Source organism: Salmo trutta, chromosome 1 (genome assembly GCF_901001165.1).
Source record: "Salmo trutta chromosome 1, fSalTru1.1, whole genome shotgun sequence".
NCBI classification, from domain to species: domain Eukaryota; kingdom Metazoa; phylum Chordata; class Actinopteri; order Salmoniformes; family Salmonidae; genus Salmo; species Salmo trutta.
Genome location: NC_042957.1, coordinates 17,278,077 through 17,303,227, shown reverse-complemented (window position 1 = coordinate 17,303,227; position 25,151 = coordinate 17,278,077). Strand labels below are relative to the sequence as shown.

The 25,151-nt window shown below is 45.1% G+C and overlaps 1 protein-coding gene and 1 pseudogene across 1 annotated transcript; one reads left to right on the top strand and one right to left on the bottom strand.

Moving 5' to 3' along the window:
* The first annotated feature begins 2,269 nt into the window (after nucleotides 1-2,269).
* chgb (chromogranin B) lies at nucleotides 2,270-11,692 on the top strand. The gene is made up of 7 exons (XM_029732005.1): nucleotides 2,270-2,504; nucleotides 2,787-2,833; nucleotides 2,984-3,077; nucleotides 4,165-5,761; nucleotides 5,927-6,059; nucleotides 7,091-7,198; nucleotides 11,235-11,692. The coding sequence occupies exons 1-7, from the start codon at nucleotides 2,456-2,458 to the stop codon at nucleotides 11,316-11,318; spliced, it is 2,112 nt and encodes a 703-aa protein (XP_029587865.1). The 5' UTR covers nucleotides 2,270-2,455; the 3' UTR covers nucleotides 11,319-11,692.
* A 362-nt stretch (nucleotides 11,693-12,054) lies between these two features.
* LOC115201015 (tRNA (adenine(58)-N(1))-methyltransferase non-catalytic subunit TRM6-like) lies at nucleotides 12,055-24,762 on the bottom strand (annotated as a pseudogene).
* Nucleotides 24,763-25,151: the final 389 nt, after the last annotated feature.

Genomic DNA, 25,151 nt, shown 5'->3' with positions numbered 1-25,151 from the left:
TAATGTTTCCATACCCTACATTACTCATCTCATATGTATATACTGTACTCTATACCATCTACTGCATCTTGCCATCTTGATGTAATGTATCACTAGCCACCTTAAACAATGCTGCTTTATATATTTTCATACCCTACATGACTCATCTCATATGTATATACTGTACTCTATACCATCTATTACATCTTGCCTATGCCGTTTGGCCATCACTCATTTATATATTTTTATGTACATATTCGTTTTCATTCCTTTACACTTGTGTGTATAAGGTAGTTGTTGTGAAATTGGCAGGTTATATTACTTGTTAGATATTACTGCATGGTCGGAACTAGAAGCACAAGCATTTCGCTACACTTGCATTAACACCTGCTAACCATGTGTGTGACAAATACATTTGATTTGATTTGACACACACACACAGCCTTTGGGGAGCATGATGCATTTATAATTCATTGCATCTGAGCTGGTAAGATCCCGCATGGGAACCTCTAGAGGCATAGCAATAGACTTCATTCACACTCATATACATCTCTCTGTTTTTCTCTTTCTTCCCCCACCAACTCTCTCTCTGTTTTTCTCTTTCTCCCCCCACCAACTCTCTCTCTCTCTGTTTTTCTCTTTCTTCCCCCACCAACTCTCTCTCTGTTTTTCTCTTTCTCCCCCCACCAACTCTCTCTCTCTCTCTCTCTCTCTCTGTTTTTCTCTTTCTTCCCCCACCAACTCTCTCTCTCTCTTTTTTTCTCTTTCTCCCCCCACCAACTCTCTCTCTCCCTGTTTTTCTTTCTCCCCCCACCAACTCTCTCTCTCTCTCTCTGTTTTTCTCTTTCTCCCCCACCAACGCTCTCTCTCTCTTTCTTTCTCTCTCTCTGTCTTTCTCTCTCTCTCTCTCTGTTTTTTCTTTCTCCCCCCACCAACTCTCTCCCTCTCTCTCTGTTTTTCTCATTCTCCCCCACCAACTCTCTCTCTCTTTCTCTCTCTCTTTCTCACTCTCCATCTGTTTTTCTCTTTCTCCCCCACCAACTCTCTCTCTCTCTCTCTGTGTTTTTCTCTTTCTCCCCCACCAACTCTTTCTCTCTCTCTATTTTCCCCCACCAACTAACTCTCTCTCTCTCTCTCTCACCCCTATCTTAAGCCCTAGATATTAATTTAACATGTAATATCGGTGCCATATATATTCAGACTTGGCAGAACCGTTAGTATATGTCAAAAAGGAGGCTTCAACTATTGAAAACCAAGAGATCATCATCAGATATCCAGCAAAACAGTATCACTACGAGCCCCCACTCATTCTCCCTCCAACCAGCTCTGAATCATTTATGCTTCTCTGTTAAATGCGCTGGTGTTTTCACAACATTATCTCTCCTGATAGCCCTGAGCATGACTTCCTGTTTATTTGTGAAAAAATTGCACTAGTTTGTTTGGTCGTCTAATTTATAGAATATTAGATGAAACGGAATGAGATATGAGAAAATCAATGGATTAATTCAGTTAACAGGCATTCCACACATATTATAAACCCTGCCTACTGCACTAGTGTCTCCCATGGAATTTTTACTGCTTACTGGCATGTTCTGATGAATTATTCACAGATGGTTGGCTATATACTGAACATAGTGTCTCTGAAGCGTATAGGACATACAGTACCAGTCAAAAGTGGACACACCTACTCATCCCAGGGTTTTTCTTTATTTTGACTATTTTCTACATTGTAGAATAATAGTGAGGACATCAAAATAATGAAATAATACATATGGAATCATGTAGTAACCAAAAAAGTGTTAAACAAATCAAAATATATTTGATGTTTGCGATTCTTCAAGGTAGCCATCCTTTCCCTTGATGACAGCTTTGCACACATGTAATAAGGATTGTGAAATGATAGTGTCATATTGAACATAGATTTATTTATTCTATTGTGGCTTCCCCAGCTGTGAAAGCAATACTAACTTTGCTGATAGCTACTTACATGACACTTTGAAATGTTCTGGAGAGATGAAATGGTTTCTTTATTTCGTGGCCTGAACCTTTCTTTAATAAAATTAAACTTCTTGTTTTGCACCCAATTCTGTGTTGCTGACCACTAGCCTGATGTAAATCCACTGACACAGCTTAGAATTGGGATGCCAGTTGTTGCATTCATCAAACAACTTTATTAAATAACTGTTGACGTCTTGCTGTAGGCTATTGCCTTTTTGACTACGATATAATCTAATAATGACGTAGGTGACGTCCACATCCCTCCTACACCTCTTCCAGTTCACTCCTGATATATGGTGTGCCTCCCTCTACTTCTCAGACTACAAGAGTCCAGCTACCGCAGCAGAACCCACACAACCGCTCCTACACACACGGATGGAGAACGGGAGCTGGCTTGGCGGTGATGTGTTTAGACTTTTTGCTTTATTTATCAGCTCTTTCTTAGGTCATTTCTACGGGGAGATAATCTAAGTCTTCCATGATGAAACTTGTGTTTGTTTTTGCTGTGGTTGCGTATTTCTTTGCAGGTAAGCTATTGGTAAATTCAATGTGTTTCGTTGTGCGTGTACTGTAGCGCGTTTCAGCACCACGGAGAGCGACACTGCTTGAGAGAGAGAGTTGCACGCAGTAGTCAGTCATGCATTGTATGGAGCATTTTCTCTGTTAATCTTCTTGAGTAATGTTTTTATAATTGCTCATCAATATCACATATTTATTTTGCAAAACTAAATGGAATGTAATATATAGTTATGGAGAAGTGTTTTTCAACACAGAACCACACTCTGACCCATTTTCTCACGAATTTTCAGAAAATCTATCACTTCCCGTTGGAAAAGAACGACAGCGAGAGGATGTGGTACGCGAAATGTTTTCTGTCTCTTGTTGCATAACTCAGATTAAAAAGAAATAGCATAATTATATAACGGAAATTGCACTGTATGCTTTAATGAGAGTCGTGACAGGTTTTTAATGAGAGTCGTGACAGGTTTTTGTTACTGTTTTCCAGGTAACACGGTGCTTGGTTGAGGTCCTGTCCAAGGCGTTGACCAAACCTGACTCTCACCCTCTGGATCACGAATGCAAAGATATTCTCAAAGCAGGCAAGTAGTCTTTACATGACTAATTGTTGTATTTCAAAGGCAGCATATAGGAAGGAATTTGAAAAGATAGCATTATATCATTTCATAAACGGTGAAAGCAAAATGTCAGTGTTTGTTTACAAGACTGGGGTTAATGAACCTTGCACTTGTCTTTCATAAACTAACACGTGCACTTGACTCACCCATCCCCCGCCCCGCCACCAGCACTGACTTTGCTGATAGCTACTTTTTCGAGGAAAAATGTGGTTGTCCCAACTAGCTATTTTAATATTAATGTACTAACTGTAAGTTGCTTGCATAAGAGCATCTGCTAAATGAATAAAATGTAAAATGTTGGTCTGCCATGATGCTACCAATAAATCACTTTTGCCTGTCTTTCTCTGTAATGTCAATGGAAATGAAGGAAAGGAGATGAGCAGATGAAGCCACTTTAGACTATTGAGATGCAGCCCCGTGTTGACTGGAGGCAGAGATGGTGAAAGAATGAGTACAACCAGAGATACCAGTACTGTATATAATGAGGAGATGGTCTTGTCTCCGCCCTAACAATGGGAGTCATTGACGGGAGTGGACCCTCTCGCTTGACAGTAATATTACACAGGGTTACTGCTGTAGGTCATAGGACTCAGTGGGGCTTCAGCTCGGTGGGGCTTCAGAGACCAGAGATATAGAGCTACAACCTGGCAACCAGTTGAGGAGATATGAATAGAGAAACCTAAATTAGCATTTGCTTCTGTATTGATGGAAATTCTACTTAGCTGAATTTAAATATGCTACTATGGGAGACAAATAATGCCTGGGCTTTTTCCATATATTGTTGTGAACCATTTTACAATGGTCACCAAAATGAACTAATCAAGGGTCTATGAGTAGCTGATTAGTTGAATCAGGTGTCAGTGCAGTGCTGGAAAAAAGTGCCAGTGCCTCCGAGTAGCTCTTCTGTCTCTGTACTGTTTGAATTGAGGGGGAACTTGCAGAGTGGGGCTTGAGTTGGACAACATGAGACAAGGATAAAGTAGTAGACACTGATATTGTCAACACACTATTGAATGCCCTTTGAGTGTCTCTTCTTCCACCCCCTCTACAGGTGCCCAACATGCTGCTCCTGTGGAGAAGAAAGGTGATGAGGTGCTGACCCATGAAGAGGAGGGCAAAGAACATGAACCTGAGCCTGAGGCACCAGGGGCCGACGTGAAAGACATCGAGGCCCTCCTGAAGTCTGTGGAGGAGAAGAGAGAGACACCGGGGGACGAAGATCGCAGCCAGGAGTCATGGGACCTCAACTATGAGAAAGAGAAAAGGATTTGGAAACCAACGCACAGGTATCATCATAAGAAACCCAATCACAAACGTGATGAGGAGGTTTCTGAAGAAGTGAGAGAAGAGCCAGATGAAGAACATAGTCAGGAATCCTGGAGCCTGGGCGATGAGAAGGAGAAGAGATATAGGCCTACCTATCGGTACACCCCAAAGAAACACCACAAACGAGATGAAGAGGGTTTAGAAGAAGAGAGAGAAGAGCCAGAAGAGGAACGTAGTCAGGAATCCTGGAGCCTGGGCGATGAGAAGGAGAAGAGGTATAGGCCTACCTATCGGTACACCCCAAAGAAACACCACAAACGAGATGAAGAGGGTTTAGAAGAAGAGAGAGAAGAGCCAGAAGAGGAACGTAGTCAGGAATCCTGGAGCCTGGGCGATGAGAAGGAGAAGAGGTATAGGCCTACCTATCGGTACACCCCAAAGAAACACCACAAACGAGATGAAGAGGGTTTAGAAGAAGAGAGAGAAGAGCCAGAAGAGGAACGTAGTCAGGAATCCTGGAGCCTGGGCGATGAGAAGGAGAAGAGGTATAGGCCTACCTATCGGTACACCCCCAAAAAACACCCCAAACGAGATGAAGAGGGTTTAGAAGAAGAGAGAGAAGAGCCAGAAGAGGAACGTAGTCAGGAATCCTGGAGCCTGGGCGATGAGAAGGAGAAGAGGTATAGGCCTACCTATCGGTACACCCCAAAGAAACACCACAAACGAGATGAAGAAGACGAAGAGCGCAGCCAAGAGTCCTGGAGTCTGGGCGATGAGAAAGAAAAGAGAGAGGAGGATGATGAGGAAAGAAAGAAGAGGATTTGGAAACCCACCCATCGGTACCACCACAAGAAGCACCACAAACGCAGTGAAGATCCTTCAGAGGAAGAGGAGGAGGAGGAGAAAGAGAAGAGAATTTGGAAACCCACACACAGATATCACCACAAGAAACACCACAAACGAGGTGCTGACTCATCGGACGAGGAATCAGAGGAAAAGAGATCAGTAGAGTCAGAGGAAGAGGAGGAAGAGGATAGAGAGAAGAGAATCTGGAAGCCCACACACAGATACCACCACAAAAAACACCCCAAACGTGATGAGGAGCTTTCAGAAGAAGGGAGAGAGGAGCCAGATGAAGAACGCAGCCAAGAGTCCTGGAGTCTGGGTGATGGAAAGGAGAAGAGAGAGGAGGATGAGAGAGAGAAGAGGATTTGGAAACCAACTCACAGGTACCACCACAAGAAGCATCACAAACGTAATGGGGATTCCTCAGAGGAGGAAGACGAGGAACGAAGGAGCGATTCGGACGAACATGAGGAGGAGAAGAGGGATGGCGACACCGAGGAGGATGAGAGACAGAGGGATAGGCAGGAGGCTCTGAGGTGTGTATCTATACATTCATCTTTTTTCCAGGCTATAAATCTTCAACCATAACAATTTTTACCAACGGACATTTTAGACACATGCTTTTGAGACCAAGGACTAGGCTTAATCTGTGTCCGGGAAACCGACACTGAGTATAGGTTGTGCTGGTGTTTGTGTGACAGGTACCTGGCAGAGAAGAGTCGTCTCCTGGGGGAGGGCGAGGTGTATGAGAAACGTTCTCCCTGGGCTTACAGAGGATACTACCACCCCGCCTGGTGGAAGAGAAGCATAGACCCACACACACCATTGCATAAGGTTTCTATGTACAACCTATTATAACCTACATGTTTAGACTGGACTACTGCTGTATTAGTTTGTATAGTTTGAGCTATTTAATCATTTTTTTCAATCACTTTTATTGTTCTTTAATCGTTTATATATTAAGGTCCCTCTTTATATGATGTTCAGTCCATAAAGGCTTCATAAAGCCTTCACAATGCCTTTATAAGCGCTACATAAATGTGTTACACAGCATCTATAACTGTATGTCATGCTTTATAAAGGGTTAATACACGTGGCATAACTGTGTGGCATAATCACCGATGTGAAATGTGATATTAACATGCGCTTTATAAAGGGTTAATACACGTGGCATAACTGTGTGGCATAATCACCGATGTGAAATGTGATATTAACATGTGCTTTATAAAGGGTGACATGTGCTGAAGGAAGTCATGTTTGTCACGTTACATAGAATCTCCTTCCAAGACTCTGTCCAAATCCACGGAAGATCTAGTGGACCAACACATAAACCTTCATTAGGGAAAGAGGGTGGGCCATCCTAGAAATGTTTTAGAGTAATATAACATTTACAATTTAGCAGACGCTTTTATCCAAAGCGACTTAGTCATACGTGCATACATTTGTATGTATGGGTGGTCCCGGGAATCGAACCCGCTATCCTGGCGTTGCAATGCTCTACCAAGATGGTTATAAATGCTTTGTGAAGCCTCAATTTAATATGATTTATAAAGCCTTTATTAAGCGATGCTTATGGCACCTTTTATAAAGCACAGGTTTATGTCATATTTGACATTGGTGGTTATGTCACATTTATGAACCCTTTATAGAGTATGACATAGTTATAGATGTTTGATTTGTGGCACATGTATGTAGTGTTCATGAAGGCTTTATGAAGGCTTTATGAAACCTTTATAAGCTGCACGTCATTTAAAGCGGGATCTATATTAATCTATCATTATGCTTATCAATTGTTTCCAATTTGATTTTTAATAGTACAGAAATGTTTTAATACACTAAAGTGTGATGTGATTTGATTGGCTAAGATGGAGGAACTGGCGAAGTTGCTGACCTATAAGAATCACCAGCTGGCCAGCCAATCAGAGCCGGCGGACGAGGAAAAGAAGAGGAGCGTATCTCTAAACCCAGAGGAGGTAACATTTGAACATCACAAATAACCTTTATGAAACATGACACAGAACAATTCAATGGTGAATTACTATATCATAAGCTTCCTCTTCAACTTCTCAGAAAATATATCTTGAAAGATAACATATCACAAGGTTTTGGATGTTTCATGCTCTTAGACAGACACCACAATCCTGCTTTATATTGAAGTAAGAAAACCTTTTTCAAGCCATGAAAATTATGAACCAGTCCAATATTGGATGTTGCCCTCTGTAGTCTGCAGGGAAGAGACTCTACCCACTCTGTAATCTGCTATGGGAAGAGACTCTAACCTCTCTGTAATCTGCAGGGAAGAGACTCTACCCTCTCTGTAGTCTGCAGGGAAGAGACTCTACCCTCTCTGTAGTCTGCAGGGAAGAGACTCTACCCACTCTGTAATCTGCTATGGGAAGAGACTCTAACCTCTCTGTAATCTGCTATGGGAAGAGACTCTACCCACTCTGTAATCTGCTATGGGAAGAGACTCTAACCTCTCTGTAGTCTGCAGGGAAGAGACTCTACCCTCTCTGTAGTCTGCAGGGAAGAGACTCTACCCACTCTGTAGTCTGCAGGGAAGAGACTCTACCCACTCTGTAGTCTGCAGGGAAGAGACTCTACCCTCTCTGTAGTCTGCAGGGAAGAGACTCTACCCTCTCTGTAGTCTGCAGGGAAGAGACTCTACCCACTCTGTAGTCTGCAGGGAAGAGACTCTACCCTCTCTGTAGTCTGCAGGGAAGAGACTCTACCCACTCTGTAGTCTGCAGGGAAGAGACTCTACCCTCTCTGTAGTCTGCAGGGAAGAGACTCTACCCACTCTGTAATCTGCTATGGGAAGAGACTCTAACCTCTCTGTAATCTGCAGGGAAGAGACTCTACCCTCTCTGTAGTCTGCAGGGAAGAGACTCTACCCTCTCTGTAGTCTGCAGGGAAGAGACTCTACCCTCTCTGTAGTCTGCAGGGAAGAGACTCTACCCTCTCTGTAGTCTGCAGGGAAGAGACTCTACCCTCTCTGTAGTCTGCAGGGAAGAGACTCTACCCTCTCTGTAGTCTGCAGGGAAGAGACTCTACCCTCTCTGTAGTCTGCAGGGAAGAGACTCTACCCTCTCTGTAGTCTGCAGGGAAGAGACTCTAACCTCTCTGTAGTCTGCAGGGAAGAGACTCTACCCTCTCTGTAGTCTGCAGGGAAGAGACTCTACCCTCTCTGTAATCTGCAGGGAAGAGACTCTACCCACTCTGTAATCTGCTATGGGAAGAGACTCTACCCTCTCTGTAGTCTGCAGGGAAGAGACTCTACCCTCTCTGTAGTCTGCAGGGAAGAGACTCTACCCTCTCTGTAGTCTGCAGGGAAGAGACTCTACCCTCTCTGTAGTCTGCAGGGAAGAGACTCTACCCTCTCTGTAGTCTGCAGGGAAGAGACTCTACCCTCTCTGTAGTCTGCAGGGAAGAGACTCTACCCTCTCTGTAGTCTGCAGGGAAGAGACTCTACCCTCTCTGTAGTCTGCAGGGAAGAGACTCTACCCTCTCTGTAGTCTGCAGGGAAGAGACTCTACCCTCTCTGTAGTCTGCAGGGAAGAGACTCTACCCTCTCTGTAGTCTGCTATGGGAAGAGACTCTACCCTCTCTGTAGTCTGCAGGGAAGAGACTCTACCCTCTCTGTAGTCTGCTGTGAGAAGAGACTCTACCCTCTCTGTTACATAACCATGCAGAAGCCATATGTTTATCTCTAGGAGACCTGGCTCGGGTTGAGGCTTCACAACTCAAAATGAGCCTTGATATTCTAGAATGGAAACAGCCTGTGTGTGAATGAGCGCAGGTACAAATGCCTACAGAGAAAAGCCCTCTTTGACTCCAGGCATGTCTTCCTAGATAGTGGTGGTGGCTCACTAAGCAAATTAATAATGTAATGAATATATTATTCTGCAACTCATTGTTCTTTGGCACTGACAGTCTTCACAGTGATGAGAGATAGTAGGCTAAACAAGAGATGTGTCCCTTAAAGAAATGGTGTCCTCTGCACTGTGGGATTCATCTGAAAGCAATAAAATCACAAATTTAGAGAATGTGCTTCTAGCTGCAGAGAAAAAGGCTGTTCTTTTTCCTCTCTCCCTCGCATGGTTTTCATGGCTGCAGCAGCGATTGCACCAAAACCTAAGTTATTACATCGCCTCACAACCCACCCCTGTTAGAGCTGATAGTGGCTGGCCCGGGAATAAACTCGCATCATACCACCTGCTCTGGAGCCAGGAAATGCAACGGGGAGGGGGGAGCATGGATGACTCTAGGGTATTATTTTTCATCCTGACAGTCTTCAGACTACACTGCAGCAGCATCCCCTACAATGGGAATCCGGTAGTGGGAATATCTACACTATTGACTGTATTAAGATCCAGGGAAAGCAGTGGCTAATTAAGGGGGGAATTCAGATTCCAGGAGCAAGGGGTTTAATTGAAGGGCTTGTACTTTTACAGAATAAATGCCTATGTGTTCTTTCTTCCTTGGATGGAGGCCAAAATTAAGCTACACTGAACAAAAATAGAAATGCAACATTTAACAATTTCAAAGATTTTACTGAGTTACAATTCATATAACGGAATCAGTCAATTGAAATAAATAAATGTGTCCCTCATCTATGGATTTAGATGACTGGGAATACAGATATGCATCTGTTGGTCACAGAGACCTTAAAAAAAGGTAGCTGTGGATCAGAAAACCAGTCAGTATCTGGTGTGACCACCATTTGCCTCATGCAGCGCGACACATCTCCTTTGCATAGAATTGATCAGGCTGTTGATTGTGGTGCGTGGAATCTTATCCCACTCCTCTTCAATGGCTGTGTGAAGTTGCTGGATATTGGCGGGAACTGGAACACGCCGTCGTACAGGTTGATCCAGAGCATCCCAAACATGCTCCACGAGTGACATGTCTGGTGAGTATGCAGGCCATGGAAGAACTGGGACATCTTCAGTTTCCAGGTATTGTGTACAGATCCTTGTGACATGAGGATGTGCATTATCATGCTGAAACATGAGGTGATGGCGGCGGATGAATGGCACGACAATGGACCTCAGGATCTCGTCACGGTATCTTTATGCATTCAAATTACCATTGAGAAAATGCAATTGTGTTCATGTCCGTAGTTTTATACCTGCCCATACCATAACCCCACCATGGGGTACTCTGTTCACAACATTAATATCAGAAAACATTTCCCACACGACGTCATACCCACTGTTTGCCATCTGCCCGGTAAAGGTGAAACCGGGATTCATCCGTGAAGAGCACACTTCTCCAGCATGCCAGTGGCCATCAAAGGTCAGCATTTGTCCACTAGTGGGTTACGATGCCGAACTGCAGTCAGGTCAAGACCCTGGTGAGGACAACGAGCACACAGATGAGCTTCCCTGAGACAACAGTTTGTGCAGAAATTCTTTGGTTGTGCGAACCCAGTTTCATCAGCTGTCCGGGTAGCTGGTCTCACACGATCCCACAGGTGAAGAAGCCGGATGTGGAGGTCCTGGGCTGGAGGTGGTTACGGTTGTGAGGCCGGTTGGACCTACTGCCGAATTCTCTCAAACGGCTTATGGTAGAGAAATTAACATTCAATTCTCTGGCAACAGCTCTGGTGGACATTCCTGCAGTCAGCATGCCAATTGCACGCTCCCTCAAAACTTGAGACATCTGTGGCATTGCGTTGCGTGACAAAACTGCACATTTTAGTGTCCTTTTATTGTCCCCCAGCACAACGTGCACCTGTGAAATGATCATGCTGTTTAATCAGCTTCTTGATACGCCACACCTGTCAGGTGGATGGATTATCTTGGCAAAGGAGAAATGCTCGCGAACAGGGATGTAAACTAATTTGTGCAGGAAATGTGAGAACTTAGTTTTTTGTGCGTATGGAAAATTTCAGGGATCTTTTATTTCAGCTCATGAAACATGGGACCAACACTTTACATGTTGCGTTTATATTTTTGTTCAGTGTATTTAGCAGTAATAACGCTCTCTCTGTGTGTGTGTTTTCAGGAGAAGGAGCTGGAGAACATAGCAGCTATGGACATGGAGCTACAGAAGATATCTCAGAAGATGCATGAGAACAGGAGTGACTAGATAGACAAGCAGAGGCATGCAGACAGGAATGCTAAGATACACAAGGCTAGCACACTGAGATAGTAACAAAAGACTAAAAAGAGAGAGCTGTAGACTGACCTGTCAGCGTTCCGGACAAAAAAAACATTAACATTCAAGAGCCTTGCTGCAAATTCTGCTGTGTTAACCTTTGTACCTGTAAAATGTTGATGTTCTCAAAAGAGACTGTTTAGTTAATAGTATAATATAATAGTATAAAGATAAAGTAGATGCTTTGCTAATTTGTCCGGATATCTATATATTTAAAGTACGCATCACAGTTTTGTTCAAACTTTTGAATGGTTGTTTGTTTGTTCAGTCTGCATTTAATAAAATTAATTATTCTGGGACCAAAACTAACACGTATCTCAGGATTTTAATACCTCAGGAACACAGTTGGTTATCAAGAGTAATAGTATTTTAACAGCACTGTATTTATTGAAATTCACACTAATGCAGCACAGTAAGGAGGCTGTGATAGCAAATGGCTGCTTTACATCATGGCACTTTCTGCTAAAAAAGTATAAAATACAAACAAAATGCTACATTTGGGAGCTTAGAGCTTTGGAGAGCAGCTCCAGGGCTGAATAACAGCCATGATCGTTTATAACTGGTAGCAGGAGGAGGGAGAGACATTTCAGTGATTCTATCCCCACCTCCACAAGTACATGTAAATCAAGTCATCAATGATTTAAATTAGACAAACTCTGGGCACCCCTCAATAGTCTGTCATCCCTCTGTGGTCTCTGAGTTTCAGTCTCTTTGTGGCCGGCTCTTCTGCTGTAGTTGAGCCTGTCTTAGCTTTAGTCGTATCCGTAGTAACGGTCGTCCCGGAGAGGAGGTAACCCCCGCCCCCACTCATCAGCAGCACAGGGTGCGTCCTGTTAGGCAACACCTACACACAGAGACAGTGAGGTCAGAGGTAGCTCTGGTATTACAAACATGGACGCTTCCACAGAGACAGTGAGGTCAGAGGTAGTTCTGGTATTACAAACATGGACGCTTCCACAGAGACAGTGAGGTCAGAGGTAGCTCTGGTATTACAAACATGGACGCTTCCACAGAGACAGTGAGGTCAGAGGTAGCTCTGGTATTACAAACATGGACGCTTCCACAGAGACAGTGAGGTCAGAGGAAGCTCTGGTATTACAAACATGGACGCTTCCACAGAGACAGTTGTACAGTTTGATGAGGCTTATACCTGGTAATGTCTGATCCAGGAGTCGGTGAGTCTCAGGCTGACCGCTCCGCCTTGTTCCCTGAGCTTTGTATAGCAATCTATCAGAGGCTGTGGGAGAGAGACAGACAGAAAGAGACAGACAGAAAGAGACAGACAGAAAGAGACAGAAATGACAAGAGTTTAATAACAACACGACAGAGGTGAACACGACAGGGGTGAACACGACAGGGGTGAACACGACAGGGGTGAACACGACAGGGGAACACGGCAGCGGTGAACACGACAGGGGAACACGACAGCGGTGAACACGACAGGGGTGAACACGACAGCGGTGAACACGACAGGGGTGAACACGACAGGGGTGAACACGACAGGGGAACACGGCAGCGGTGAACACGACAGGGGAACACGACAGCGGTGAACACGGCAGGGGTGAACACGATAGGGGTGAACACGACAGGGGTGAACACGACAGCGGTGAACACGACAGGGGAACACGGCAGCGGTGAACACGACAGGGGTGAACACGACAGGGGTGAACACGACAGCGGTGAACACGACAGCGGTGAACACGGCAGGGGTGAACACGACAACGGTGAACACGACAGGGGTGAACACGACAGGGGTGAACACGACAGCGGTGAACACGACAGGGGAACACGGCAGCGGTGAACACGACAGGGGTGAACACGACAGGGGTGAACACGACAGCGGTGAACACGACAGCGGTGAACACGGCAGGGGTGAACACGACAACGGTGAACACGACAGGGGTGAACACGACAGGTGAACACGACAGGGGTGAACACGACAGGGGTGAACACGACAGCGGTGAACACGACAGGGGTGAACACGACAGGGGTGAACACGACAGGGGTGAACACGACAGGGGTGAACACGACAGAGGTGAACACGACAGCGGTGAACACGACAGCGGTGAACACGACAGGTGAACACGGCAGCGGTGAACACGACAGGTGTGAACACGACAGGGGTGAACACGACAGCGGTGAACACGACAGGTGAACACGGCAGGGGTGAACACGACAGGGGTGAACACGACAGAGGTGAACACGACAGCGGTGAACACGACAGCGGTGAACACGACAGGTGAACACGGCAGGGGTGAACACGACAGGGGTGAACACGACAGGGGTGAACACGACAGTGGTGAACACGACAGCGGTGAACACGACAACGGTGAACACGACAGCTGTGAACACGACAGAGGTGAACACGACAGAGGTGAACACGACAGGGGTGAACACGGCAGCGGTGAACACGACAGGGGTGAACACGGCAGGGGTGAACACGGCAGGGGTGAACACGACAGGGGTGAACACGACAGGGGTGAACACGGCAGGGGTGAACACGACAGGTGTGAACACGACAGGGGTGAACACGACAGCGGTGAACACGACAGGTGAACACGGCAGGGGTGAACACGACAGGGGTGAACACGACAGAGGTGAACACGACAGCGGTGAACACGACAGCGGTGAACACGACAGGTGAACACGGCAGGGGTGAACACGACAGGGGTGAACACGACAGGGGTGAACACGACAGTGGTGAACACGACAGCGGTGAACACGACAACGGTGAACACGACAGCTGTGAACACGACAGAGGTGAACACGACAGAGGTGAACACGACAGGGGTGAACACGGCAGCGGTGAACACGACAGGGGTGAACACGGCAGGGGTGAACACGGCAGGGGTGAACACGACAGGGGTGAACACGACAGGGGTGAACACGGCAGGGGTGAACACGGCAGGGGTGAACACGACAGGGGTGAACACGACAGGGGTGAACACGACAGCGGTGAACACGACAGGGGTGAACACGACAGCGGTGAACATGGCAGTACACTAGGGTCTACCAGAAAGAATAATAACAGTAACATGCTTATTAAATACACAACACACACACACTAGAGCACACTAGGAAGCATACTAGAGAACACTCAGATGCATACAGTGGGGGAAAAAGTATTTGATCCCCTGCTGATTTTGTACGTTTGCCCACTGATAAAGAAAGGATCAGTCTGTAGTTTTAATGGTAAGTTTATTTGAACAGTGAGAGACAGAATACCAACAAAAATATCCAGAAAAACGCATGTTAAAAATGTTATAAATTGATTTGCATTTTAATGCGGGAAATAAGTATTTGACACCCTCTCAATCAGAAAGATTTCTGGCTCCCAGGTGTCTTTTATACAGGTAATGAGCTGAGATTAGGAGCACACTCTTAAAGGGAGTGCTCCTAACCGCAGCTTGTTACCTGTAAAAAAGACACCTGTCCACAGAAGCAATCAATCAATCAAATTCCAAACTCTCCACCATGGCCAAGACCAAAGAGCTCTCCAAGGATATCAGGGACTAGATTGTAGACCTACACAAGGCTGGAATGGGCTACAAGACCATCGCCAAGCAGCTTGGTGAGAAGGTGACAACATTTGGTGCGATTATTCGCAAATGGAAGAAACACAAAAGAACTGTCAATCTCCGTCGGCCTGGGGCTCCATGCAAGATCGCACCTCGTGGAGTTGCAATGATCATGAGAACGGTGAGGAATCAGCCCAGAACTACACGGGAGGATCTTGTCAATGATCTCAAGGCAGCTGGGACCATAGTCACCAAGAAAACAATTGGTAACACACTACGCCGTGAAGGACTTAAATCCTGCAGCGCCCGCAAGGTCCCCCTGCTCAAGAATACATATACATGCCCGTCTGAAGTTTGCCAATGAACATCTGAATGATTCAGAGGACAACTGGTGAAAGTGTTGTGGTCAGATGAGTCCAAAATGGAGCTCTTTGACATCAACTCAACTCGCCGTGTTTGGAGGAGGAGGAATGCTGCCTATGACCCCAAGAACACCATCTCCACCGTCAAACATGGAGGTGGAAACATTATGCTTTGGGGGTGTTTTTCTGCTAAGGGGACAGGACAACTTCACCGCATCATTTGACGGGGCCATGTACTGTCAAATCTTGGGTGAGAACCTCCTTCCCCCAGCCAGGGCATTGAAAATGGGTCGTGGATGGGCATTCCAGCATGACAATGACCCAAAACACACGGCCAAGGCAACGAAGGAGTGGCTCAAGAAGAAGCACATTAAGGTCCTGGAGTGGCCTAGCCAGTCTCCAGACCTTAATCCCATAGAAAATCTGTGGAGGGAGCTGAAGGTTCGAGTTGCCAAACGTCAGCCTCAAAACCTTAATGACTTGGAGAAGATCTGCAAAGAGGAGTGGGACAAAATCCCTCCTGAGATGTGTGCAAACCTGGTGGCCAACTACAAGAAACTTCTGACCTCTGTGATTGCCAACAAGGGTTTTGCCATCAAGTACTGAGTCATGTTTTGCAGAGGGGTCAAATACTTCTTTCCCTCATTAAAATGCAAATCCTTTTATAACATTTTTGACATGCGTTTTTCTGGATATGTTTGTTGTTATTCTCTCTCACTGTTCAAATAAACCTACCATTAAAATTATAGACTGATAATTTCTTTGTCAGTGGGCAAACGTACAAAATCAGCAGGGGATCAAATACTTTTTTCCCTCACTGTACCTCTTTGTATTGAGAGTACACTACAAAGGGTCTGGAGGGGGTGAGGAACTTGATGAGGCCCAGTAGAACTGGACAGTAGAACTGGACAGTAGAACTAGACAGGGGTGGAACCGACTGGCTATCACCAACCTGAGGAGAAGAACCAGAGACATTATACTGTAGAACTAGACAGTAGAACTAGACAGTAGAACCAGACAGTAGAACTAGACAGTAGAACTAGACAGTAGAACTGGACAGTAGAACTGGACAGTAGAACTGGACAGTAGAACTAGACAGTAGAACTGGACAGTAGAACTAGACAGTAGAACTAGACAGTAGAACTAGACAGTAGAACCAGACAGTAGAACTAGACAGTAGAACTAGACAGTAGAACCCACGGGGGGCCAGCACAGAAAAATAATGTATGAAATGAAATGAAACGTATGCATTCACTACTGTAAGTCGCTCTGGATAAGGGCGTCTGCTAAAATGACTAAAATGTAAATGTAAAAACTAGACAGGGGTGGAACCGACTGGCTATCACCAACCTGAGGAGAAAAACCAGAGATATTATACTGTAGAACTGGACAGTAGATCTAGACAGTAGAACTAGACAGTAGAACTAGACAGGGGTGGAACCGACTGGCTATCACCAACCTGAGGAGAAGAACCAGAGATATTATACTGTAGAACTGGACAGTAGAACTAGACAGTAGAACCAGACAGTAGAACTAGACAGTAGAACTGGACAGTAGAACTAGACAGTAGAACTGGACAGTAGAACTAGACAGTAGAACTAGGCAGGGGTGGAACCGACTGGCTATCACCAACCTGAGGAGAAGAACCAGAGATATTATACTGTAGAACTATACAGTAGAACTAGACAGAAGAACTAGACAGTAGAACTAGACAGTAGAACTAGACAGTAGAACTAGACAGTAGAACCAGACAGTAGAACTAGACAGTAGAACTAGACAGTAGAACTGGACAGTAGAACTAGACAGTAGAACTAGACAGTAGAACTGGACAGTAGAACTGGACAGTAGAACTAGACAGTTGAACTAGACAGTAGAACTGGACAGTAGAACTAGACAGTAGAACTGGACAGTAGAACTAGACAGTAGAACTAGACAGGGGTGGAACTGACTGGCTATCACCAACCTGAGGAGAAGAACCAGAGATATTATACTGTAGAACTAGACAGTAGAACTAGACAGTAGAACTAGACAGTAGAACTGGACAGTAGAACTAGACAGTAGAACTAGACAGTAGAACTGGACAGTAGAACTAGACAGTAGAACTAGACAGTAGAACTAGACAGTAGAACTGGACAGTAGAACTGGACAGTAGAACTAGACAGGGGTGGAACCGACTGGCTATCACCAACCTGAGGAGAAGAACCAGAGATATTATACTGTAGAACTAGACAGTAGAACTGGACAGTAGAACTAGACAGTAGAACTAGACAGTAGAACTAGACAGTAGAACTGGACAGTAGAACTAGACAGTAGAACTGGACAGTAGAACTAGACAGTAGAACTAGACAGTAGAACTGGACAGTAGAACTAGACAGTAGAACTGGACAGTAGAACTAGACAGTAGAACTAGACAGTAGAACTGGACAGTAGAACTAGACAGTAGAACTAGACAGTAGAACTGGACAGTAGAACTAGACAGTAGAACTGGACAGTAGAACTAGACAGTAGAACTGGACAGTAGAACTGGACAGTAGAACTAGACAGTAGAACTAGACAGGGGTGGAACCGACTGGCTATCACCAACCTGAGGAGAAGAACCAGAGATATTATACTGTAGAACTAGACAGTAGAACTGGACAGTAGAACTAGACAGTAGAACTAGACAGTAGAACTAGACAGTAGAACTGGACAGTAGAACTGGACAGTAGAACTAGACAGGGGTGGAACCGACTGGCTACCACTAACCTGAGGAGAAGAACCAGAGATATTATACTGTAGAACTAGACAGTAGAACTAGACAGGGGTGGAACCGACTGGCTATCACCAACCTGAGGAGAAGAACCAGAGATATTATACTGTAGAACTAGACAGTAGAACTGGACAGTAGAACTAGACAGTAGAACTGGACAGTAGAACTGGACAGTAGAACTAGACAGTAGAACTAGACAGGGGTGGAACCGACTGGCTATCACCAACCTGAGGAGAAGAACCAGAGATATTATACTGTAGAACTAGACAGTAGAACTGGACAGTAGAACTAGACAGTAGAACTGGACAGTAGAACTAGACAGTAGAACTAGACAGTAGAACTGGACAGTAGAACTAGACAGTAGAACTAGACAGTAGAACTGGACAGTAGAACTAGACAGTAGAACTAGACAGTAGAACTGGACAGTAGAACTAGACAGTAGAACTAGACAGTAGAACTAGACAGTAGAACTGGACAGTAGAACTAGACAGTAGAACTAGACAGTAGAACTAGACAGGGGTGGAACCGACTGGCTATCACCAACCTGAGGAGAAGAACCAGAGATATTATACTGTAGAACTAGACAGTAGAACTCTTTCACCTAACCAATTTGGTGAGATTAGTGAGTACTTCAAATGAGGGAGGATGGAAGGCCTGTTGAAAGTATTGGAACTCAGGTGTAGAGACATACTAGGGATGTAGACTACCTGGAAACATGAGTTTCCCCAATCCTCGACAAACCTATCAATAAACACAGGATCAGATGACATCTGCTGTAGCACCAACATCTTTAACTAGACATCTCACACCTATCTCACTTCGGATCAAGATTACTGCTAAATACTCCTGTTTTGTTCCTTGTGTTGACATGAAGATGTTAACTTTGACATGTTTGACTGATTTCAGACAGTGCAAGACAATACCAACAGAGCAGAAACTAACTCATGTGTCAGTGGTATGTAATCTTAGTGCCAAAAAGCTGTTATACTCTTTATTACTGCTTATACATGTCTATTAACAGCACATTCATGGTTTAGAGTTCACTCTAACTTAGTGTCATTAAAACAGAGACCTTATGTGGGGAGGTGAGAGCGAGACAAAACAACAGACTCCCCCGTCAGTGTTTCTCTCCTCCGGCACACCTGCAGCAGCAGTTTCTTCCTCTTCTCCTCCATCTTCGCCTTCTTCTCCTGGGCCTGAAACACAACATACAGCTGCTCTTCAATTGTACACCATTGAAATCTTTGGAGCACACAAGCACCAGGAAGTGTGACAAATAACAGAGACAACTTTCTGCTTAACTATGTGTTGTCATACTCTGATCTCTCTCCGTTTTTCCTCTCCCTCCTTGTCCTCGGCAGGGTCTGACCTGGTACTAGTCTCCATGCTCTGGTCCTCTGTGTCTGGGCTGCCCCCATTGCCTTCTGCTTTCTCTGGGTCAGGTTGGACTTGTCTCCATTGGCCTGTCCAGCATCTAGAGTTGTGACAATACATCAATCAATTCAATAGATGAGACAGTATAGCATTGTTGGTCTGTCAAAGGATTATATTCCACACACCTGCATCTATGTCTTTGGCCTCCGTGTCCAGTGTCCCTGCCAGCAGTGCGTTGACGTGACAGATGGGAAACTCATGGAGTGTATCGTGGAAGTGGGAGGGGGACCCAAAGCTCTCTACCCCCACCCTCACAGGACCTCCTCCTGGGTACATCTGCACCACTGACCCATAGCCTGGAGGAGAGAGGAGAGAGACACAAGATGGAGGATTCTGTTCCGGTGTCTCCAGATGAACGCAACATTACAGGACGTTCGGAGAGAATTGACATAAAATGTTGACTGTTGAAATCCTTGTGGTTATGTAGTGTATGTGGACACCTGCTTGTCGAACATCTCATTCCAAAATCATGGTCATTAATATGGAGTTGATCCCACCTTTGCTGCTACAACAGCCTCCACTCCTCTGGGAAGGCTTTCCCCTAGATGTTGGAACATTGCTGCGGGGACTTGCTTCCATTCAGCCACAAGAGCATTAGTGAGGTCAGGCACTGATGTTGGGCGATGAGGCCTGGTACGCAGTTGGCGTTCCAATTCAGCCCAAAGGTGTTCGATGAAGTTCAGGTCCGGGCTCTGTGCCCGGCCAGTCAAGTTCTTCCACACCGATCTCAACAAACCATTTCTGTACAGACCTCGCTTTGTGCACAGGGGCATTGTCATGCTGAAACAGGAAAAGGCCTTCCCCAAACTGTTGAAACAAAGTTGGAAGCACAGAATCATCTAGAATGTATGTATGCTGTGGCGTTAAGATTTCCCTTCACTGGCCTTGTCCGAACCATGAAAAACAGCTCCAGACCATTATTCCTCCTCCACCAAACTTTACAGTTGGCACTCTGCATTCAGGCAGGTAGCATTCTCCTGGCATCTGCCAAACCCAGATTCGTCCGTCGGATTGCCAGATGGTGAAGCGTGATTTCTCACTCCAGAGAACACATTTCCACTGCTTCAGGAGTCCAATGGCGGTGAGCTTTACACCACTCCAGCTGACGCTTGACATTGCACATGGTGATCTTAGGCTTGTGTGCGGCTGCTCTGCCATGGAAACCCATTTCATGAAGCTTCCGACAAACAGTTATTGCGCTGACGTTGCTTCCAGAAGAAGTTTAGAACTCAGTAGTGAGCGTTGCAAGTGAGGACAGACGATTGTTACGCACTACAGCACTCTGCGGTCCCGTTCTGTGAGCTTGTGTGGCCTACCACTTCGCGGCTGAGCCGTTGTTGCTCCTTGACGATTCCACTTCACAATAACAGCACTTACAGTTGACTGGGGCAGCTCTAGCAGGGCAGACATTTGTTGGAAAGGTGTCACTGTACTGGTTCAAGTTGAAGTCATTTTTTATTATAATGCAGTTGATTGGCAAAGATGACAAACATTATATTAATGGTGCTACACATAGGGCAGAAATTCTATGTGGAAGCTAGGTGAATTGCAACGGCACTAGGCTGCATTTAAACCACATCTCTCCCTTCACATCTCATTTCCTCGTAACATGGCGGAGACTCACTCTTGAGCCTTTTACTTTCGGTTTTGGTCCACCAGCTTAAAACAGCTGTAAAAAATACTTTTAAAATGATTCCCTACACCAGGGACGGGCAACTGGCGGCCCCTCTTTTGAAGGCCCTCGGATCAACCCCCCCCCCAAAAAAAGTAGACTTCACAAGGTGCAAATGTGGTTGTGCATCAGCAGTTTTACTATTGTTATGTCAGTCAGTGATTAGCCCATGTCAGCAAAACATTTTTAGATTGCCAAGTAAGTTTAGCGGCCTGCTATACAGACTTGTTATCATGGCCGAATTACCAGCCGGGGGCCCTCCATTGATTTTAACAAAATGTGTAGCATTGCAGCAACATTTGCTCTACACCCCATGATAAAATGTGTAGATTTGCACAAAATGTACTCTAAAATGTAAAAAAAAACATATATATACATATATATCTCCTCTGTGAATAGGGGGACCACTAAGATGTTTTGGTTGCAATATGATTTTCTGTGGCCCCCACCCCGATCAAAGATCCCTGCCCTACACTATTCAGTGCTTGTCATATCACATAAACTGAAATTGAGCGAGCAGTGTAGAATTTTTGCATTCTGGATTTCTACATTGGCCACTTTTTCCACTTTCCACTGATTTCCACTTGATAACACAGTCAAAGTCAGAACAGCTTTCCCATTTTGACCACAGATGGTGCTCTGGCGGGAGAAATCGATAGGCGAATATCACAGCCAATCACAACATTGGCGGGTCAGTAATATTGTGAAACACTATCATTCCACTATTACTGCAGATATATTATGGACATTTTATAAAATTACAATGCAAAAATTCTAAGAAATCCTGTGTAGCACCTTTAAGCAAGACATTCAAACAAGCCTTACAATCCAATTATAATACAAAAGTAGTGTGAAATTCACTCATAATCAACATGTAAATGGAGGCTTTTTTGCTTGCGGTCCATGAGAACTCCCCGTGTTTTCATTTACATGTACATTTAAGTCATTTAGCAGACGCTCTTATCCAGAGTCCTCAACGGTTGGGAAATTGTGAATGGCGACTCAGACTACAGCAGTCAGAGCATGGTCAACATAGACAGGGAACAAAACAGCTTGCTACAGAGCAGACATGATTCATAAGTCATGCAGAATAAGGCATCATGTGTGCGTTCGATATGGCACCCTATTCCCTATATAGTGCACTACATTTGAGGCTCTGGTCAAACGTACTGCACTATATAAAGAATATGCAGGTCATGACAGCTCTATCCATATTTCCAGACATGGTATTTCTATAGTCCAGTTACCTCCCATCCTCTCCATGACGGCCCCCAGCACCAGTCCAGCACAGGTCTCAAACACCAGCACCTTACTGCCTGCATGGATGTTGCCCAGAGTTAACATCTGGGCTAGGGTGTCGTACCGCAGGCAGCTGGAAGAGAAGAGGCAGACAGTCTGGGTTACAATAACACGAAGACAATCTTATCTCAGTAACAACATCATTTGGGCAGAGGTTTTCCTGACCGTGTGACCTAGCCAGGAAAACCATCAGGCCCTACGAGTGACTGTCCCTTTGGTCATCTAACTCACCATATCTTCCCTGGTTCTCTGCCGTGATACATCATAGCCAGGATACGTCAAGAGGACCTTAGAACCATCACACTGTTCTCATACCTGGAGGGAACAGAACACAAGACATTCAGAACCCACAAAGCCCATTTCATTCATCACTAACACTGGTCCTGGAGTGTACAGGCCTACATTCCTCAGACTCAATTTTTCTTTTTTTTCTTTATGTATTTCTCTTGTGCAAACTCAGTCTTGTCCCTGAACGTCCTACTGTTCTCTATCAGCTGCTGGACTATTTCCTGAGGAGTGGAGAGATGGGAAAGAGGAGCATCTTCAACATACACAAAACTTTCACAATAAATTCATACTCAAGTTACTACCGGTACTGTTGTGGTACTTTGTGTAAAGCAATTCTAAACAAACTATTTACACAGCACAGTACGCATATAGACGTGTCGTTTAAAATTGATTAATATATATTTTTGATCCACTGAGGGAGAAATGACAACTAATCTACATATGTCCAGAAGAACATGTACCTGTCCCTTCAGACCTTGCTCTTTGAGAGTCTCAATGTCATCTCTGGTGAGGTTCTGTGATTTCCAATCGTCCTGAATGTTCCTGTCTGACCCTGCTTCCTTGGCATCTACAGGGACGCACAGACACAAGAAACAGACATCAACTCTGCACCTAGACAACTGAATCCATATCTGAATTAGAGAATGGAAATAGTTTTTGTTTGGTAGGTAGGTACCTGCAGAGCTCTCAATGTGTTTAGTTGGTGGTTAAAGATATCCCTCTGGTGGTGTGGGGGCTGTGCTTTGGCAAAGTGGGTGGGGTTATATCTTGCCTGTTTGGCCCTGTCCGGGGGTATCATCGGACGGGGCCACAGTGTCTCCTGACCCCTCCTGTCTCAGCCTCCAGTATTTATGCTGCAGTAGTTTATGTGTCAGGGGGCTAGGGTCAGTCTGTTATTACTGGAGTATTTCTCCTGTCTTATCCGGTGTTCTGTGTGAATTTAAGTATGCTCTCTCTAATTCTTTCTTTCTTTCTTTCTCTCTCTCTCTCTCTCTCTCTCTCTCGGAGGATCTGAGCCCTAGGACCATGCCTCAGGACTACCTGGCATGATGACTCCTTGCTGTCCCCAGTCCACCTGGCCGTGCTGCTGCTCCAGTTTCAACTGTTCTGCCTGCGGCTATGGAACCCTGACCTGTTCACCGGACGTGCTACCTGTCCCAGACCTGCTGTTTTCAACTCTCTAGAGACAGCAGGAGCAGTAGAGATACTCTCAATGATCGGCTATGAAGCCAACTGACATTTACTCTTGAGGTGCTGACTTGTTGCACCCTCGACAACTACTGTGATTATTATTATTTGACCACGCTGGTCATTTATGAACATTTGAACATCTTGGCCATGTTCTGTTATAATCTCCACCCGGCACAGCCAGAAGAGGACTGGCCACCCCTCACAGCCTGGTTCCTCTCTAGGTTTCTTCCTAGGTTTTGGCCTTTAAGCTGGGTTTATGTACAGCACTTTGAGATATCAGCTGATGTAAGAAGGGCTATATAAATACATTTGATTTGATTTAGGTTTCCGTGGCTGTAGTGTCCCACCAGTCACAACTTCAAAGGTGGTCCCATACAACTCCCCTACTGCATTGTCCAGGAAGAACCACTGCTTCTCAAAGACTGTTTTCCTGGGGTTGCAAGACATGTAAGATCACTTCAATAAACCCACAGTGAGTCCACTATGATCCACAACACTACACAACTGCAAATATGTCATCCAACTTCAAGCTCATGACATTCTCTTCTACAAATGAATGTTAAGTTACCTGGCTGAGTATCCTACTCCTAGTTTTCTAGAAAGCAATGATGGCAAGAGTGCAATACTAATCAACAAGGCATAGCTTGCATGTTAGAAGTACAGGCAAATGTTTGACCTGGCTGTCAAGCATTGTTAGCTAATGCAGACCAATAGATAGTGTGATTGTGCATGAGCACAGTCGTGAAACGACACATTTTTTCTTTTGAATCCGCACAGCTTTGTAGATGTCTCCCCGTTTCAGTACAACGCAGTCACCCTCATTCACTCTGTGCTGGGAGTCATCGTCTTCATTGTCCGTCATTAGAAAGCTTGTCTTCTGGCTTGATAGCCAGCTGAATAGTAAATTCGACTTTTGACCCAATAATATGAGTTTTTAATCACCAAAGATAACAGTAAAGTACTGAAATCAAGTATTTTTTGGAGGTCGCCTATGGAATTATCTAACCCACGTGCTAGCTTACGTTTCCTTAGCATTCAGGACGATTAGTCAATAGCAGAAAAATCAATCACTCACCGTACTCGGCTCTGATTGGCTTATTTGCTGTTTGTAAAGCGTATCCTCCAATGGTAGAGAAATGATAGGATTTTCTAGGTTCTGATAGGTAAATCTGAGAGCACAGAGGGAAAGTCTCACATGGGGTTAAAACTGATGTAAAGGCTGGAAAGACAGTTCTATGGGGACATGAATTG

What these genes read in the sequence shown, in the direction of transcription:
- chgb (XM_029732005.1), top strand. Translation starts at nt 2,456, where the DNA reads ATGATGAAACTTGTGTTTGTTTTTGCTGTGGTTGCGTATTTCTTTGCA. An exon ending in GGTTGCGTATTTCTTTGCAG is followed by an intron (nt 2,505 to 2,786) that starts GTAAGCTATTGG and finishes ACGAATTTTCAG; the next exon opens with AAAATCTATCACTTCCCGTT. An exon ending in GATAGGCAGGAGGCTCTGAG is followed by an intron (nt 5,762 to 5,926) that starts GTGTGTATCTAT and finishes TTTGTGTGACAG; the next exon opens with GTACCTGGCAGAGAAGAGTC.